Raw genomic sequence first — 18,665 nt, forward strand, 5'->3', positions numbered from 1 at the left:
TGCTTAGCCAGGAGTAACCCCTGAGCATCAAATGGGTGTGGCCCGAAAAACCAAAAAAAAAAAAAAAAGAAAGAAATTTCTGATCTCTCAGCAATTAAAAATCAGTAAATATGGAGATAATTAGGCAATTAGAATATAGTATACAGGATGGGGTCGGAGCAGTGATGCAGAGCAGTAAGGCGTCTGCCTGGCCGGTGCAAGCCTAGGATGGACCGAGGTTAGATCCTCTGGCATCCCATATGGTCCCCCAAGCCAGGAGCGATTTCTGAGTGCATAGCCAGGAGTAACCCCTGAGCATCACCGGGTGTGGCCCCTCAAAAAACAACCAAACAAAAATAGAGTAGACAGGGCCAGGAGCCATAGTACAGAAGATTGGGTATTTGCCCTGCACATGGCCATCCTGGGCTCAATCTTCAATGTATCATATGGTTCCCTGAGCACTGCCAGGAGTGCTCCCTAAGTGCAGTCAGGAGTAACCTCTGAGAACCACTGAGTAGGGTCCCAAAACAAAAATAAAGGGGCTGAAGCAATAGCACAGCAGGTAGGGCATTTGCCTTGTACACTGTCAGCCAGGGACTGGCCTGGGCTTGATCCCCAGCATCTCATTTTGTCCCCCAGCCTGCTAGGAACAATTTCTGAGTGCAGAGCCAGGAGTAGTAACTCCTAAGCACTGCTGAGTGTGCCCCCCCCAAATAATCCCAACAACAAACAAAAAGAACAAAAATTAATAAAAATAATTAAAAACAGTATACAGGAATGTACAAAAGTTTATAAGCTTACAAGAAGGTGACTTGATTTATGTAGTTTAGAAAGACTCCCATGGGAGTCTTAATTGAAGCATTAGCAGAAGCTATAAAAATTGTAAAACCCTTTTTAGAATTCTAAAAGTGATTAATATGAAAAGGTGAAAAGTGTTAATTCACATAGTATTATTAAGAAAAGGTGAAAGGGGGTCTGGAGCAATAACATAGCAGGTAGAGAAAATTTGCCTTGCACACAGATGACTAGGTTCCATCCCCAGCATCCCATATGGTCCCCTAAACTTGACAGGAGTAATTTCTGAGTGCAGAGCTAGGAGTAACCCTTGAGCACTGATGGGTGTGCTCCTCAATAAAGGTGGAAGTGATGAACTTGAATAGCTTATGTTCTGGGAATCAGAAGAAAGCAGAGCTTTCAGTCAAATATCTGGGACTAAATTCTAGAATAATAATCTCAGTTGAAGAAACAGATTTAAGAATTGCCAGCGTGCAGAAATCAGGGGAGGACAGTAAAGGAAAGCTATAATAAATAAATTTTGGGGAAGACAAGAAAAGCTTAACATTCTACTTTGTAAGATAATATTAAGATGCCTGTATGACAAAATTTATAAAGATGGATCAAACCAAGAAGTAAATTAGGGCAAATTAAGTGAGATGGGGCAGCAATACATATCCTCGGAAACTGCATGTATACAATGATTATTTTGATGATACTGAGGGAGACTGACTTTCCACATTTATTATTTTTTTAATCTTTATGACTTTCCACACTTTTCAGGTTACCATTCTTTATGTCTCATTCCTTTTTGCTTTGGGGCCACACCCATCAGTATTCAGAGGTTACTGCTGAGCTCTACAGTTAGGTATTACTCCTGGCAGTACTCGAGGGGCCTTATGGAATGGTAGAGATTGAACTCAGATCAGCCTTGTGCAAGGCAAGTGCTATGTGTGCTGTTCTATTGCTCAAGCCCTCACCAGGTCTAATTCCTTTTGGTTTATACCCTAGATTAAGCCACTGTTTCCCAAAGTAGGCAATAACCCCTCTTCCTATGGGGCTTGGGAGGTGATGGAGGCAGCAGTAGTAGCCTCAGGAGCAACAAGAGGTGTTTTATGTGTGTTCATTTAGAGAATATAGATGTGGGGGGAGAGATGTGAATTTTTCTGAAAAGGAGCAGCTTAACAACTAAGTCTGAGAGCTTTGAGATACGTCAAACATGGAGAGGAGTTGCAAATATGACTAGGTTATTTCTCCACAAATTATTTGTTAAATGTCAATTGAGTGACAATCATTAGACTTAATTTGTCAGAGAAGTCAGAGAAGAAAAGACCCCATATTCCTAACCTCCAGGAGTCCAGTCTAATAAACCAGTGACATAATCAGCTATCTACTGCTTGGTTCTGGTAAGTAAATTATATTCCCTACAAAAAGGAACCAGAACTCCACAGAGAAATTCCAGGTGTAGAAGAGAGAAATACGATAAACTTTAATGTATTAAATGCACTCAGGAGTTATTCCTGTCTGTGCTTGAGGGGACCATATAGGATGGCTTTGTGTAAGGCAATGTCCTATCTGCTCTACTATAGTTCCTACCCCTTTGTAGATAATATTCAAAAGAATGGGGGCTGGTATATGGTTCAGCAGTAGAGCACTTGCTTTGAATGTGTGAGGAGTTGATCTCTGTGGCACATCATCTCTCCAAATGATAAAAAAGTCAAAAGGGGACCCAGAGAGATAGCACAGCGGCGTTTGCCTTGCAAGCAGCCGATCCAGGACCTAAAGTGGTTGGTTCGAATCCCGGTGTCCCATATGGTCCCTGTGCCTGCCAGGAGCTCTTTCTGAGCAGACAGCCAGGAATAACCCCTGAGCACCACCGGGTGTGGCCCCCCCCAAAAAAAGTCAAAAGGATATAAACACTAACTTGAAAGGGTTCTAGTTGAAATAAAAGATAATTTGTGCACTATACAATTATAGTAATATAATTTACAAAATAAAATAGAAATATATAAATCTACACAGAAAAATAAAATTAAAGTTTAATCATAACAAGTTTAATAATAATGCTCAAGTACTTTACTACAAAGTACTTGTAGTGAAGAAGTCTGGTAGATGATATCTAAGATACCATGCTATAGATTGTTCCAACATGCTGATAACATGTTAAATGGTTGAAGGGAAAGTTGTTTCTTTGTAATTTTTTTTTTGGAGTGTTTTTGGTCACACTGGCAATGCTCAGAGGTTACTCCTGGCTCTGCACTCAGGAGTTACTCCTGCCTGTGCTTAAGGGGACCAACCATATAAGATAAGGGGTCAAACTATACTTGGCTTTGTGTAAGGCAATGCTCTATCTGCTGTACTATAGTTCCTACCCCCTTTGTACTATTCTTACAACTTCTCTGTTAGTTGGATATCATTTGGAAAAACATTTAAATAAAGAATTCCATATTAACCTACTAGAATAATGGTTAGTAGTTTTATGTTTGAATCTCTTAAGGGAGCTCAAGTCTTTTATTCTAGAATAAGGGCACAAAGCTTGTCTGTAGCAAGAACAGTTAATCAGAGTGAGAGATTTGAGGACAAAACCCTAATGAGAGATAATAGTGATAGGTGATGGGACTTAGGTATTTAAATTTGTAATGGATTCACTCTATCAATGTAATCAATTGTTTAACACAGTAAAGACTCAAAAGTCAGTTGGAGTAGGAACATCTACTTTTTTCTACCAGCTGGTAACTGCCTCACTACATAACCTTGGATAAGCCATTTATTTTATCCTGCCATGGATTCCATTTGTAAAATAGAGACTGAATGGACTAAGTGACTGAGTCATAATCCTATCATTGCTTTAAACTCTTATTTTTTTGTTTAATTTTTTTGGGGGGCCACACCCAGTGATGCTCAGGGGTTATTCCTGGCTATGTGCTCAGAAATCTCTCCTGGCTTGGGGGACCATATGGGATGTCAGGGATTGAATCCAGGTCCTTCCTGGGTCAGCTGCATGCAAGGCAAACACCCTACCACTCCACTATTGCTCTGGCCCCTAATTTTACTTTTTAAATATAAAATAATTTCATGTCTCACAACATGATTTATTGGTTTAAAAAGATCCCTTTTATTCAGAACGGATTTAAACTCTTAATTCAGTACAAGCTATAAACCTGTTAATCAATCCTAATCATAACTTTGAGAATTAGAGATCTTACAATGTTGTTCTTCGTCAATGGTAGAAGCAGTAAGATTCAAACTAGCATGACAGCCCAATGCTTCACACTCTGACTCTGTTCTTACTTTCTCTCATATTTTATAGAATTTTGCATTTTAATTAAAGGATTTCTCAAATAGCATATCCCAGAATCCTACTCTGCAGGGAGTTGTATTCTAACATCCATGTTCATTGGAAAAGAGCTCTCTAGTCAAAGAAATCCTGCTCAAATGTAGTCTTCTATGTGGAATTTTTTTGAAATTCTCCCACAAACTATATTTAATCTCTTTTTATTCTCAAAGCTCTTCACTTATATTTGGCTTTGGGCAGTTTTTAAAGTTGATTATTCTATTCTAGTTCACTTTTAGTCTTGATATTTTTCCCCAAGAAATTTTTCATTGCTTTTATATCTCAATATCATTTTTCATTCTCTTAGCAGAGTTTTTTCTTAATAAACTCGATTCCAGAGTAGTCTGCCTTAGAGGCATGGACACCTTCACCATATCTTGGAAGCAGTATGGGTTTTGAGATTAAAGATCTGTGTTGGGCTGAGGAGATAGTACAATGGGGTAGGTTCATGCTTTGAGTGCAGGTCCACATGGTTCTCTGAGTCAGCACCTCTGGAAATGACTTCCCAAGCAAATAGTTGTGAGTAATCCTCAGCACCACTAGGTGTGACCCCAAACCAATAGAAAGTTAAAAAGGTCTGTGTTCTGGGGACGGAGCGATAGCATAGCAGGAAGTGTGTCTGCTTTGTACACAGCCAACCTAGGTTCAATCCTCAGCATCCCATATGGTCCCCTGAAACTGCCAGAAGTAATTTCTGAGTGCAGAACCGATGCATTGCTGGGTGTGGTTCCAAAACCAAACCAAACCAAACCAAAAAAACAAAAGCAAAAAATAAAACCAACCAACCAAAGAAACAAAAACCCAAAACCCCAAAATAAAAAGGTCTGTGCTCAATTTCAGCCTACCCCTAAGTACATGAAAGGCATTGGAAAAGTTATTCAAATCTCTCAGATTTCAGTTATCTTACCTGCAAAAGACAGTGATTTGTTGATATTTTAGTAAGATAATAGGTAAATCAATCTATATGAATTATAGATGAGAATTTATATCAGCATGTGATATAAAAAAGTAAACTTTTTCAAGTGTGCCTATAGACTAGTTGCCTCACATCCCTAATTAGTAATAGAGTAGCACAGATAAAACATAATAATATTAAGTAAATCCAATTTCCTGTCTCTTAAATTGTTACCTAGCTTTTCCCCCCTGCAAAACCTGTAGCCAAATAAGAAGAGGACTAATATATATATGGCTGATAAGCCATGTCTGGGAACAATCTTTGGGAGACATCTCATTTAGCAGGGCGATTGCAATGACATCATATGAGATCTAATTTGTTCAGTAGCTTCTTAAATTTTCTTTTATTAGCCTTATGCAATCTTTGTTTCCTTGCTTAAGACATTGTGGTATTTTATTGAATGTGGCAGCCATGGGGTTGGAGTATTGCCCTTTGTATGCCTGAAAATTAAATGAACAGCCTTTTGGCTCTCTTTGGTGATGTCTGGATCACTTTGGATTTAATCTAGTCAAGTGGAAACATTATCAGTATTTTCCCCCTCAGGAAAGCTAAACTATTTAGCAAGACAAACATTGGCTTTGAGAGACTTTTAGTAACTCCGTGTCTAATTGTATTTCACTACTTTTCTCTGGCCCCATTAGTATCTCCTTTCAGGAGTGTTCAGTGATTATCATAGACAGGAATTTATGAGTGTTAGTCATCCATCTTAATCTGTGTACTTTTTTTTTTTTTTTGGTTTTTGGGTCATACCCGGCAGCGCTCAGGGGTTACTACTGGCTCCACACTCAGAAATCACTCCTGGCATGCTCTGGGGACCATATGGGATACCGGGATTCGAACCAATGACCTTCTGCATGAAAGGCAAATGCCTTACCTCCATGCTATCTCTCCAGCCCCTGTGTACTTTTAATATGATCACTTTTGTATTATTGTTTACTCCCTATGCTTTGCATGATGACATAATTATTATCTTTATATTGTCCCTTGTGAAATAATACTCCTTGTTTTGAAAAAATTTTGAAGGGGAAATTTGGCCACACCCAGAAGTGCTCAGGAGCTAGCTCTAAGTTCATAGGGGTACTCCTAGCAGTGCTCAGGGGACCATACAGTGCTAGATAACAAACTGGAATTACCACATAAAAGGCAAGTACTCTAAATTGTTTGTTTGTTTGTTTTTGGTCACACCAGCATGCTCGGGGTTATTTATGGCTTTGTACTCAGGAATTAGTCCTGGTGAGGATTGAGAGATCATATGTGGTGCCAGGAATTGAACCTGTGCTGGCCGCATGCAAAGGATGTGCCCTACGCTGTACTGTTGCTCTGGCCCCAGCAAGTACCTTAAAAGCCTGTATTACTCTCTGGTTGAGTTGTAAATATCTTACACACTAAAAGGTTACACACAGTGGGAAATTGTTCCGGGGCAACAGTACAGTGTTAACAAATCAAGATTCTAAAATTCGGGGCTGCATAGATAGCATGGAGGTAAGGCGTTTGCCTTTCATGCAGAAGGTCATTGGTTCAAATCCCGGTGTCCCATATGGTCCCCCGTGACTGCCAGGAGTAATTTCTGAGCATGGAGCCAGGAGTAATCCCTGAGCACTGCTGGGTGTGACCCAAAAACCAAAAAAAAAAAAAAAAAAAGATTCTAAAATTCAAGAAACTCAAGGGTAAAGAAATCAAAATTCTATCCTCAAGTTAGAACTCTTTTAGGCTACACAACATTGCTTCTCTCTTTTTTTCAGTAATTTTAAAAGTTTAAAAATAATTGTGACTCTTGTGGCAAATACTAAAAGTTTTTCCATTTAAAAATTCTAAGACAGGGGGCCGGCGAGGTGGCGCTAGAGGTAAGGCGTTTGCCTTGCAAGCGCTAGCCAAGGAAAGGACCGTGGTTCGATCCCCCGGTGTCCCATATGGTCCCCCCAAGTCAGGGGCGATCTCTGATCTCTAAACACTTAGCCAGGAGTAACCCCTGAGCATCAAATGGGTGTTGCCCGAAAAAAAAAAAAATCTAAGACAGGAGCTGGAAAGATAGTACTATAAGTGAAGTGTTTTCCTTTTGTGTAGCCCAGCTGGATTTGATCCCTGGCATCCCATATAGGCAGGCCCCTGAGCAGTGCCAGGAATAATTCCTAAATTATAATAAGCCCTAAATACTACTAGGTGTCACCCAAAGAAGATAAATTTTTTTAAAACTTCTTTACATACACAAGAATATCTATGTGAAAGAAAAGCAAAATGTCAAACTTTGACAAATAGGAAAGACTCATTTAAAAAAACAGCAATAGCAGTTCTATTTAGCTAAAAATGATATCTAGAAAATGATTAGGAGGAGCCGGGAAGGTGGTGCTAGAGGTAAGGTGTCTACCTTGCAAGCGCTATTGTAGGACGGACCTCGGTTCGATCCCCTGGCGTCCCATATGGTCCCCCCAAGCCAGGGGCAATTTCTGAGCGCATAGCCAGGAGTAACCCCTGAGCGTCAAACGGGTGTGGCCCAAAAACCAAAAAAAAAAAAAAAAGAAAAGAAAATGATTAGGAGACTTTAAGCCAAAATTATAAAACATGTATTGTAATTAGTTAACAGATCATGAACAGGATATTTTAGACAAGACATTTAAGGGCATAGACTTCTTCAAATAAAGCTTTACATGTAGTGAAAAATAGGATTATATTAGATAGAAGTCTAGTTTGGTTTTGTTTGTTTTGTTTTTGGGTCAAGCTGGCAGCATTCAGGGGTTACTCCTGGCTCTGCATTTAGAAGTCACTCCTGACAGGCTCGGGGACCATATGGGATGCTGGGAATAAAACCAGGGTAGATCCAAGTCAGTCATATGCAAAGCAAACATCCTATCGCTCTGCTATCTCTCTGGCCCCTAACTAGACTTTTTTAAAATCTATTGTTTTCCCCTCTGCGGCTTCCCAAGCAGGGCTGAGGGCCTAAAATTCACTCCTATTGATTCTTAGCCAACCTGGGTGGTGATTTAAGGTCCATAGGTGCAGTACTGCTCAGCTTAGAGGTGCTCGGGAGACTTTGGTGCTATAGCTGGTACCACATGGCGCTAGAGATCTAACCCAGAGTTGGGTTATTTCCCACCCCCAAGATAATTTGTTTGAAAATTTGAGGTTAATGTTTTTAGGGGATTGTTTGGTTTTTGGGTCACACCTGGAGGTGCGAAAGGGGTTACTCCTGGTTCTGTTCTCAGAAATTGCTCCTGGCAGGCTCGGGGACCATATGGGATGCCGGGGATTGAATCCAAACCTGTCTTGTGTCAGTTGCATGCAAGGCAAACAGCCTACTGCTTGCTATCACTCTGGCCCCAAAATACTTTTTTTTTGTTTGTTAGTTTTTGAGCCACACCCAGTGAAGCTCAGGGGTTACTACTGGCTATGTGCTCAGTAATCGCTCCTGGCTTGGGGGACCATATGGGACTCCGGGGAAGGGGGGGATCCAACGCTTGTGCTACTGCTCCAATCCCCAAAATACTTTTTTATAAACCCATCATCCCAACCAGTGAACTCCTTGAATTTAGCAAACATGCTTTATTTCTTTGCTATGTTAATATTAGTTATTTTAACAGTAATATGATTATAATAATTATTATAATTATATTTTAATTATATTATAATTATTATAATAATAATAATCAATATTAGTGTTACTATGTGCTGTTGGTCTCAGATGCTTAACACTAATTCTCTCTCTCTCTCTTTTTTTTTTTTTTTTTTGGTTTTTGGGTCACACCTGGCAGTACTCAAGGGTTACTCCTGGCTCTATGCTCAGAAATCGCTCCTGGCAGGCTCGGGGAACCATATGGGATGCCGGGATTCGAACCACCATCCTTCTGCATGCAAGGCAAACTCACTACCTCCATGCTATCTCTCCGGCCCCATCACTAATTCTCATACAACTATAGGAGATTACTAGGTCGATTTCCGCAAAGAGTAGATAGAGCAGAGATCTCATTACTTCATTTACTAGAATGTTTTTCTGCCTACCACGATACCACAGCATATTGAGGGTTTACAAGATACTTGTTGAATAACAAGAAAACCAACCCCTGACAAAGTCAAGCCACTTGTGAAGGAAAACAGACTTAGAAAGCAGAGAATTCGGGCTGGGCGGTGGCGCTAGAGGTAAGGTGCCTGCCTTGCCAGCGCTAGCCTAGGACGGACCGCAGTTCGATCCCCCAGTGTCCCATATGGTCCCCGAAGCCAGGAGCAACTTCTGAGCACATAGCCAGGAGTAACCCCTGAGCGTTACCGGGTGTGGCCCAAAAACAAAAAAAAAAAAAACAAAAAGAAAAACAAAACAAAAAACAAACAAACAAAAAAAAAAGAAAGCAGAGAATTCATTGGAAGCCAGGCTTGCCTGATTTTAGATCTTAAAGTTTTGTTTTCTTGCCTGCTTCCAACTTCCATTTCAGAGTTTGGTACTGAGTTCATAACTAACATTTAGTGAGGAAGTACATCATTTTCATTGCATATCCTCTTCATTCCAGCATTTCCCTTCTATCCTGATTTGTAATCTCAGCCTAAATATAGGCCGAAACCCTAAGTTTTCATTCCACCTCACTTCCTACAAGCAAAAACTATAAACAGAGAAGAAAATACCTGAAAAATACTGGAAATTGTAATGTGGGAAGTGAACAATTAAATTTGCAAAAATTAATGCATACAAATTTTGTGTTTATAAATAAATAAAAATTGTAATGCAGGAAGCTAAAAATGTGGGAGATCTAAAAATTAATCTTGAGCCAGGGTTATAGCACAGCTGTAGAGTGTGTTGGTTGCACACAGCCAACATAGGACAGACCCTGGTTCGATTCCCGGCATCCCATATGGTCCCCCAAGCCTGTCAGGACACTGAGCCAGGAGTAACCCCTCAGCACCTCCAGGTGTGACCCAAAAACCAAATACTCCCAAAAAACCCTCAAATTTTCTATTATTGGTGTTTTGTTTTTGTGATTTTTCTTTTTCTTTTTGTTTTGTTTTAGTTTTGGTTTTTGGGCTACACCTGGTGATGCTCAGGGGTTACTCCAGGCTATGCACTCAGAAAATGCCTTACAGCTTGCACCATGGCTCTGGCCCCTGTTTTTGTGATTTTTCTTATGTGAAACAAGAAATTTATAAAAATGGATATTCATTAGATAAACCTTACTTCACTTTTATACTATGCCAAAACTTGTTTTAAATAGAGGTGTAATTATATAATGACATCTTGCGTAATAATAAACACAAAAGTGAGGATTTTCTTTCTCATAACATAAATTGAATACATGTACTTTAAGCTGGTATAGCAGAAAACAAGGTTGTAAAAATGTAGTCTTGAAATTCATTTCAAAAACCAGAAAAATATAGGGATATTTACTTTTTATATAAGCACAACATACTTTAAAACTACAAGGCCTCTGTATTTCTAAAATGCACTGAAAAGCTGGAGCAATAGCACAGTGAGTAGGGAGTCTGTTCCTTGCAGAAGGATGACCCAAGTTTGATTCCTGGCATTCCAGGTGGTCCCTCAAGCACTGCCAGGAATGACCCCTGAACACAGAGCCTGGAGTAACCCCTAAGCATCACTGGGTATGACCCAAAAACCAAAAACCAAACAAACAAAAAAAGCAAAACCCCCAACTAAATAAAAATAAATAAATAAAATGCACTTAAGAATAGTGTTAGGATTAAAATGTAGGCCATGATTCTAGCTTTGACCTTTAATGATGACCTTTAATAACCCTGTGGCAAATTACTATGGCTGAGCTCATTTCCTTAACATGTGGACAATGATCCCTAATTTGCAGGGCTGTTGGAGTAAAAGGGGCTGTCTGGTACTGAACAGGATGCCAGGCACTTGCTGGCACTCAGTTAACAGCAGCTCTTTTCTTTAACAGCAGTGGAAATCTGCTCTCTGAAGTCACTGCTGTTCCAGTTGCAGCAGCAGTTGTCCTGATTTCCTACAGCAAAGCTTCCAGTGTTGACTCCTCTGGGCATAAATAATCTCCCACTTCAATAAAACTTATAAAATATAAACAAGAGGAAAATATTCAAGGAATTTATAAAATTTAAAATAAAATAGTCCTGAGGAAGAATGTAGGTTGAGAGTGGAGAAAGAAGAGGAAAGAGGGAAGAGAGGTGAGAAAAAAGATCCAAAATAAGAAGATTCACGGCCTGAAGAAAGATGTAGGTGGCACAGGATGGTTCTGAGAAGTGAAGGGGAGTTCAAGAACCCTATATTCTGGCAATTCAAAGTGAACTGTGCCTCAAGGAATTTTTGGTCTCTTTTTGTGGCATACCCAGCTGTGTTGCTTATTTCTGGCTCTGGACTCAGAGGTCACTAATGGTGACTCACAGGACAATGTAGAGTGATAGGAATTGAACCCAGATCAGCTTCATGCAAGGCAAGTTACTGTACCCATTGTACTATGGTTCTGTCCCACTATTTTAGAACATTTTACTTAAAAACAAAACAAAACAAGAACTACTATGAGATAAGGCATATTAAGCACTATAGATAGAGATACAAAACTACTACTAATAGTTATTATTAATCAAAATATTTAAATGTCAGTGGTAAGTAGAAGTATTTAAGATGGTTTTATATTTAAAAAAATTTTGAACAATAAAGAAAGAATTTCAAATCAACCCATTATAAAAACATGAGCTTCACATTCTCATCTGCAGAGGGAGCTCTAGTTTGTACTGTGAGTGATTCTTTCAGGCATACTCCTATTAGCTATAATCTGATCCTGGAGGATTTTGAGTTTGCAATCTCTACCTTTCCTGAATTTTGCAACCTTAGATAGCTGCCATTTTCTTTTTAAAAAGCTATATCTGCATTTATTTACTCTAAAACAAAAAAAGAGAAAAGGCAAGTATTAGTAAACAATTTAATGTAATGACTTAAAAAAAAATTACCTGATGAAATATAGGCTCCTTTACCTTAAGGTAAACCTGAAAGAGTAAAAGAAACAAAGTGAATGGCATGCACTATGGGAGGGGAAGAAAACTTATTACAGGCCTGGAGGATGACAACTTAGTCACAGAGTAATCTGCCCAAAGTTGGAGACCCTGAATTTGATTCCTAGCACTGCCCCACATGCACTGAACATGATCTCAGTAGTCCTTGATTCCTGGCAACCAAATATCATAGTCCACAATGAGCACTGCAACCAAATATGCAGGCACACCATGGTACTGAAAGAATCCAACATAGGGAGCCTGTGTAGAGGCATGTCAACAAAGTGTGAGCAACTCCTGATGATGGTAGCAACAAGAAAACAAAAAGGGAAAGGGAATACACATATTAATACATACACACATACATAGATGTTTTGGGTCACACCTGAAGGTGTGAAGGTGCTAAGGGTTTACTCTAAGCTCTGTGCTCAGGGATCACTCATGGAGTCAGAGTTGAATTCATGCAAGGTAATCACCTTACCTATTGTGCTTATCTCTCTGGCACCCAAACCCAAATGCTAACCCTAAACATGATTTTCATCACTTACGAGACAAATCCAAAGGTCAGAATCGTCTCTTATCTGCCTTTGCAGTCTCAGTGATCTCCTGTTTCTCCTAATTCTCAAGAGAATTACAGTACTTGCCTAGATAAGTTTTATGCTTCCAGAAAAAACCTTCAGAAGTTTTATGGTCCTTTACCTTTAAACAGTTTGCTGTTATGTGTATGTTCAAGGCATCCTCCACTGCTGGCAAACAGCCGTCTTCAAGACTGAACTTTGTCAGTCTTTTCTGATTCTATCCCTAGAGGCCTGCCTTCAACCCTCGACATCCATCTGTTAATTTTAGGGAGTTTATAACTTTGTCTCTGTCCTATAAGTCAATAATCTCTTTGCCAGCAAGGACTATGATTAGATATCTATATTCCCATTTAACATAGTGCTGATCTCATAAATTATTTTATTTTGTTTTATTTTTTTCTCTCAAGACTTTTTCTTTATACCCTTTTATCTACACACTTATTATTCTTTTTATCTTTTAGGATAAAACCTTGTTTTATTTTTTGTTTCAGGCCACACCAGCCTGAGAGGATAATTCTTGATCTACACTCAGGAGTCACTCCTGGCAGTGCTTGGGAGAATATATGGGCTATCAGTATTGAACTGGAGTAACTACATGAAAGGCAGGCACCTTACCTGCCATACTACTTCTCAGGCTTCATTTATTTTGTCTGTTTTATTTTTGGCTTTGGGCCACATTCAGCAGTGCTAAGGGGTTGCTCCTGGCTCTGCTCTTAGGATTCACTCCTGGTTTGCTTTTCAACTTTTTTTTTTTTTTTGCTTTTCAACTTTTATTATTAATTTATTTATTTATGGTTTGGGGACCTTAATTTACAGGAAGAAGGTTAAAGCAGGAGAAATTCAGCAATATGCCCATATTCTAGTTTGTTTGTTTGTTTTGAGGGGATGGGCATACACATCTGGCAGTGTTCAGGACTTACTCCTGGCTCTGTGTTCTGGAATCACTCCTGGTGGTGCAAGGCAAACACCGTGTCCACTATACTATCTCTCTGACTCCCATATTTCACTGGCAATGCTCAGAGTTTACTTCTGGCTCTGCACTCAGGAATCACTCCTTCTAGTGATTGGTTAACCATCATGATATTGGAACCCAAGGCACAAATGCTCTACCCACTGTACTGTTGCTCTAGCCCCAATGTTTAAGAAGTTTGCACGAGGTATATGTGATGGCTCTGGGAATTGAACTCATGGGAAGGCTGGTGCTTAAGCCACTGAGTATTTTTCAAGATCTGTCATAAAATTTTATGTACTTTTTCTATTTGACTACAAGATTTCTTATTCCTAGAGGAAGTTTCTGCCGTCATTAAACCAAAGTAGATTTAATTGTCCATAGAGTTTTAGGAATAAAATGTGTGTAGACGTGATACAACTTTTTACTTAGGCAGAAAGCTTTTCATCTCTGAAATTTATTACTTCAAAATATATGAGTTCTATATACATTGTTTCAGAGTTTCATTTCTATTAATAAAAATAAACACCAAAGAGCATGTATCTTAAAAACAATTTGAGGAATGTTGACCGGAACCAAACCCAGGATGTGAGGCATGAAAAGAAAGCAGCATGTGTTCTACTACTAGTCACGTTCTCCGCCCTCACCAGGTTTTTTTTTTTTTTTTTTTTTTTATGGCAAAAGAACTTACAGATTCTTTACTAGGAGCCAGGTATTATTTTCACCACTCTACAAAAGCATAAGCTATTGCTAGCCTTTGTTTACAGGAGGGAGGTTAAAGCAGTAGAAATTAAGCAATATGCCCATATTCTAGTTTATTTGTTTTAAGGGGATGGGCACACATCTGGCAGTGTTCAAGACTTAGTCATGGCTCTGTGTTCAGGAATTACTCCTGGTGGTGCAGAGGAAATCAAATGTGTTTCTGGGGGGTAGAAACAGGGTCTGTTGTGTGCAAGGCAAACACCCTGTCCACTATACTATCTCTCTGGCTCTCATATTTCACAGTTCTGAAGTAACTAGTCAGTTCAAACTCAGATCTGTTCAAAATGTTTTTTATTTTGTTTTGTTTTTGGGTCACACCCTCAGGGGTTACTCCTGGCTTTGCACTCAGAAATCGCTTCTGGCAGGCACAAGGGACCATATAGGAGGCCGGGATTTGAACCATCATCCGTCCTGGATCAGAAATTAAGCAATATATCCATATTCTAGTTTGTTTGTTTTGAGGGATGGGCACCCATATCTGGCACACACATGTGTATGGGCACCGCTGTGCTATTTCTCCGGCTCTGTAATGTTAAATCTTAACCAGCCTTACCTCCGTACCTTTGGTTCCCATAAAACTGACTAGACAGGAAAGTCATTAGAGCTCTCCTAATTTCATTTCACCTTTGACAGTCTAATATTTTTTTCATGGTGAGTGAGAACTTTATAAAGGACTCAAGGCAATATAGAAGCAGGAAAAAAAAAAAAGTACATGTGTTCTTTCAACCTGCTCATAACCACCTCTACTTCTCACAGGAGTCTAGTGGAGTCTAGTCCCAAAATGTATTACTGACAGTATTTTCATTAAGGTTACTTGGTCATAGAATTGAAAATTTTATGGCTCACACCTCAATCTTCATTAAACTAACTTTCAGAGACGACTAAGACTGTTATTCCTAGGAACTTCTTGGTTTTTCTATATCTAGTTTTTCTACATCTGTGATTTGTTTACAGTCTCTATGACAGGCTCTGTTCTTCTACCTGGCCCTTAAATGCCAGCATCCAGTGTTTACCGTGATGACAGGGTTAATAATACTATAATGAATACAAGGAATTTTCTATGAGAGAAGATTAAGGCATGCCATCCTCTCTCACACAAATAAAATAATAAGGATGTGAGAAGATATTTTCATTTGCACAACTGTAGTAATTATTTCACTATGTGCATATTTCAAATCACACAGGTTTATATATGCCATAAAATATTCATTGAAATATTGATTCTTGGGGCCGGCATGGTGGCGCTAGAGGTACGGTGTCTGCCTTGCCAGTGCTAGCCTAGGACGGACCGCGGTTCGATCCCCCAGTGTCCCATATGGTCCTCCAAGCCAGGAGCGACTTCTGAGCACATAGCCAGGAGTAACCCCTGAGCATTACCGGGTGTGGCCAAAAACCAAAAAAAAAAAAAAAAAAGGAATATTGATTCTTTAGATATGTTGCAATCCTTAGTCTTTATGCACTAAGACACTTTAATTTGGGAGTGAGGAGACACAACCAGTGATGTTCAAATGTTATTCCTGGTTCTGCACTAAGAAATTACTCCTGGCAGGCTCAGAAATGGAATGCCTGGAATTGAATTTGGGTCAGCTATGTGTAAGGCAATCACTGTACCAATACTCCAGTCCCAATTTTTCATAATACAAAATGCAATTCACTTGAGAGAGCAAAGACACTGGGACTAGGGCAGGAACTAAAATAACCAGTTATAAGGGCCGGTGAGGTGGCGCTATAGGTAAGGTGTCTGCCTTGCAAGCGCTAGCCAAGGAAGGACAGCGACCATGGTTCGATCCCCCAGCGTCCCATATGGTCCCCCCAAGCCAGGGGCAATTTCTGAGCACTTTGCCAGGAGTAACCCCTGAGCATCAAATGGATGTGGCCCCAAAAAACAAACAAACAAAAAAATAACCAGTTATCTCAGGTAACTTTATTCAAATGGCCACACTGAACTGGGATTAAGCTCAAAACTGGATTGTGGGGGCCGGAGTGATGGCACAGTGGTAGAGCATTTGCCTTGCATGCGAATGACCCAGGATGGACCTTGGTTCGATCCCCTGGCGTCCCATATGGTCCCTCAAGCCAGGAGCAATTTCTGAGCACATAGGAGTAACCCCTGAGCATCACCTGGTGTGCTCCCCACACACCCCCAAATAGCTGAAATTTGTGACTGGCAGGTTCAGGACTCTCCAGGCATCTCATCTTGTACCTCACTTCATATCAGCAGCACCACATCACAGGGTCCAAATACTGCACCATCTGCTTGTACAGCCAGACTGAGTATGATAGAAGTAGCCCCTGGAATCTCTGAGCTCCCACTCTTCTCTCTTCTCCCTTCTCCCTTCTCTCTGTCTCTGTCTCTCTGTCTCTGTCTCTGTCTCTCTCTCTCTGACTCTCTCTCTCTCTTTCTCTCTCTCTCAATTTAGTAGGTGGAATAAGGGCAGTGAGTACAAATCCTTGGAAAGCAGCCAGAGAGATAGTATAGTGAGTAAACACTTGCCATGGTAAGCATGCAGTTGACCCAGGTTCAATCCCTGGCACCTCTTATGGTCCCTGGATCCTTGCCAGGAGTAAGCCCTGAGCAATGCTGGTTTTGGTTGCACTACCAAAAAATTAAAAATAAAAAAAACATATAGGAAGTAGTATATCCAGTTTCCCTATTACTATGTTATTAAATATTCAACTTTACATTCCCTCCTCCCTTAAAAAATATCCGGATTTTATAAAATTGTTTCAACTTTCTGCTGAGAAATAACACCAGAGCAGGAAACAATGCAATACTAATACCTATAAGTCCCCTGTAGGAACTGTGAGTTTGAATAGAAAGCGCATACTCGAAACTTTAGATCTCATACTCTGTAAGAAATACAATCTGACTTACCACGGTTACTATCAAACTGAACAGAACTAAGATAAAAAGCAGATGGTAGTTTACTGTGTTCTTGGTCTTGAAACATTCAAACCTTAGGAAAAAAAGAGAAAGGGAACAGAAACTTGTTTCAGAGTCAGTCAATCAGGAATGCTGCTTTACCAGCTGTGAATCTGTGTCTGCCTCTAGCAAAGTCCTTCATTTCCTCCCACCCATACTCTCATCTAAGAGAACTTGGATAGCAGGCACAGAGGTGAGGCTGGGCCAGGGACCACAGTGGTCAGCTGATTTACACTGGGCCAATCAGATGTTCTTTCCTGAAAATTCCGAGTTTGGGAATAAGAGACTGAATTAATGGAATATGAAGGGCTAATGCTTGCTTTTCTCTTTATTTCATTTCTTTGTTTTTTCCTCCTCTCCTTTCTTTCCCACCTTCCTTTCTCTCCTTCCTCTCTCAGCGGTGTTCCAGGTTAACTCCTAGCTCAGTGTTCAGGTATTACTCTTGGCAGTAGTTGGGGGGCCTTGTGCAGCATTGGAGATCAAGCCAATGTCAACTGTATGCAAGGTAAGATGCTTACCCACTGTACTATCTCTCTAAACCAGACAAATCTCAAGAGGCTGGAGTACATGCTGGAAGCATTGCTTAGATCCCTGAGCAGCACCAGGAGAAACCCCTCAGTATAAAGTCAGAGGAGTCCAACAATTGCTGAGTGTGGCCATAAGTACCCAACCATTGAGCCCATGTTTTAGGTGAAGAAGCAAGAGGGTTTTTTCAGTTTGCTAATTATTTGGCTGTGAGAGTTGGCTCCTATACTATTTTTCCTTTTTTTTTTTTAATTCTACCACACTCAATGCTGCTCAGGGCTTACTTTATCTCTGCTCAGGGATCACTCCTTGCAAACTAGAGGAATGGTAGGCAAAGCTGGAGATTGAACCCAGGCCAGTCGTGTGCAAGACAAGTGCCTTAGCTACTGTACTACCTCTCCAACCCTCTATTTCTTGGTCTTTAAAAAAAGTATGTTTTTATTTTATATGATCATGTTTTAATAGATTGAGATTCTGCGTTTTATAATACTGTTATAATGGTTTCTTGCACACATAATTCTAACACCACACCTATCACCAGTGTGCCCACCTCCATATCCCAAGGACCCAAAGTCCTTGCTCGTCAGATAATTTCTATAATCGCCTCTTACCATTAAATTCTGTGACTTATTGATTTGTTAGAAAGAACTTGTCAAAAAGTATTTTTCTTCTTGGGGCTGGAGCAATATAGTACAGCAGGTTGGGTGTTTGTCTTGTATGAAGCTATCTGAGTTTGATCCCCAGGATCCTATATGGTCCCATGAGCACCGCCAGGAGTAATTCCTGAGTGCATAGCCAGGTGTAACCCCTGAGCACTGCCAGGTGCAGCCCCAAAATAAAAAGGCATTTTTTTCTAGCAAGGGATAGGAAAGTAGACAGACCTCGGGTCAATTTCTCAGCCTAAGCCTGTTTCTATCAAGTTCTACACAGACACC

General features: G+C 40.1%; 1 protein-coding gene across 2 annotated transcripts in view; it reads right to left on the reverse strand.

The window, feature by feature from the left end:
* The window catches only part of ACER3 (alkaline ceramidase 3), a 125,394-nt gene that overhangs the window by 23,459 nt on the left and 83,270 nt on the right, over positions 1 to 18,665 (reverse strand). For both annotated transcript variants that reach the window (XM_049780426.1, XM_049780427.1), the window contains 2 exons: positions 17,158 to 17,239; positions 11,952 to 11,987 (listed from right to left, as the gene is read on the reverse strand). In XM_049780426.1, coding sequence (XP_049636383.1) covers positions 11,952 to 11,987; positions 17,158 to 17,239 — 118 coding nt within the window. The remainder of the gene's footprint in view (positions 1 to 11,951; positions 11,988 to 17,157; positions 17,240 to 18,665) is intronic.

The sequence above is a fragment of the Suncus etruscus genome, chromosome 9, assembly GCF_024139225.1.
Source record: "Suncus etruscus isolate mSunEtr1 chromosome 9, mSunEtr1.pri.cur, whole genome shotgun sequence".
NCBI lineage: Eukaryota > Metazoa > Chordata > Mammalia > Eulipotyphla > Soricidae > Suncus > Suncus etruscus.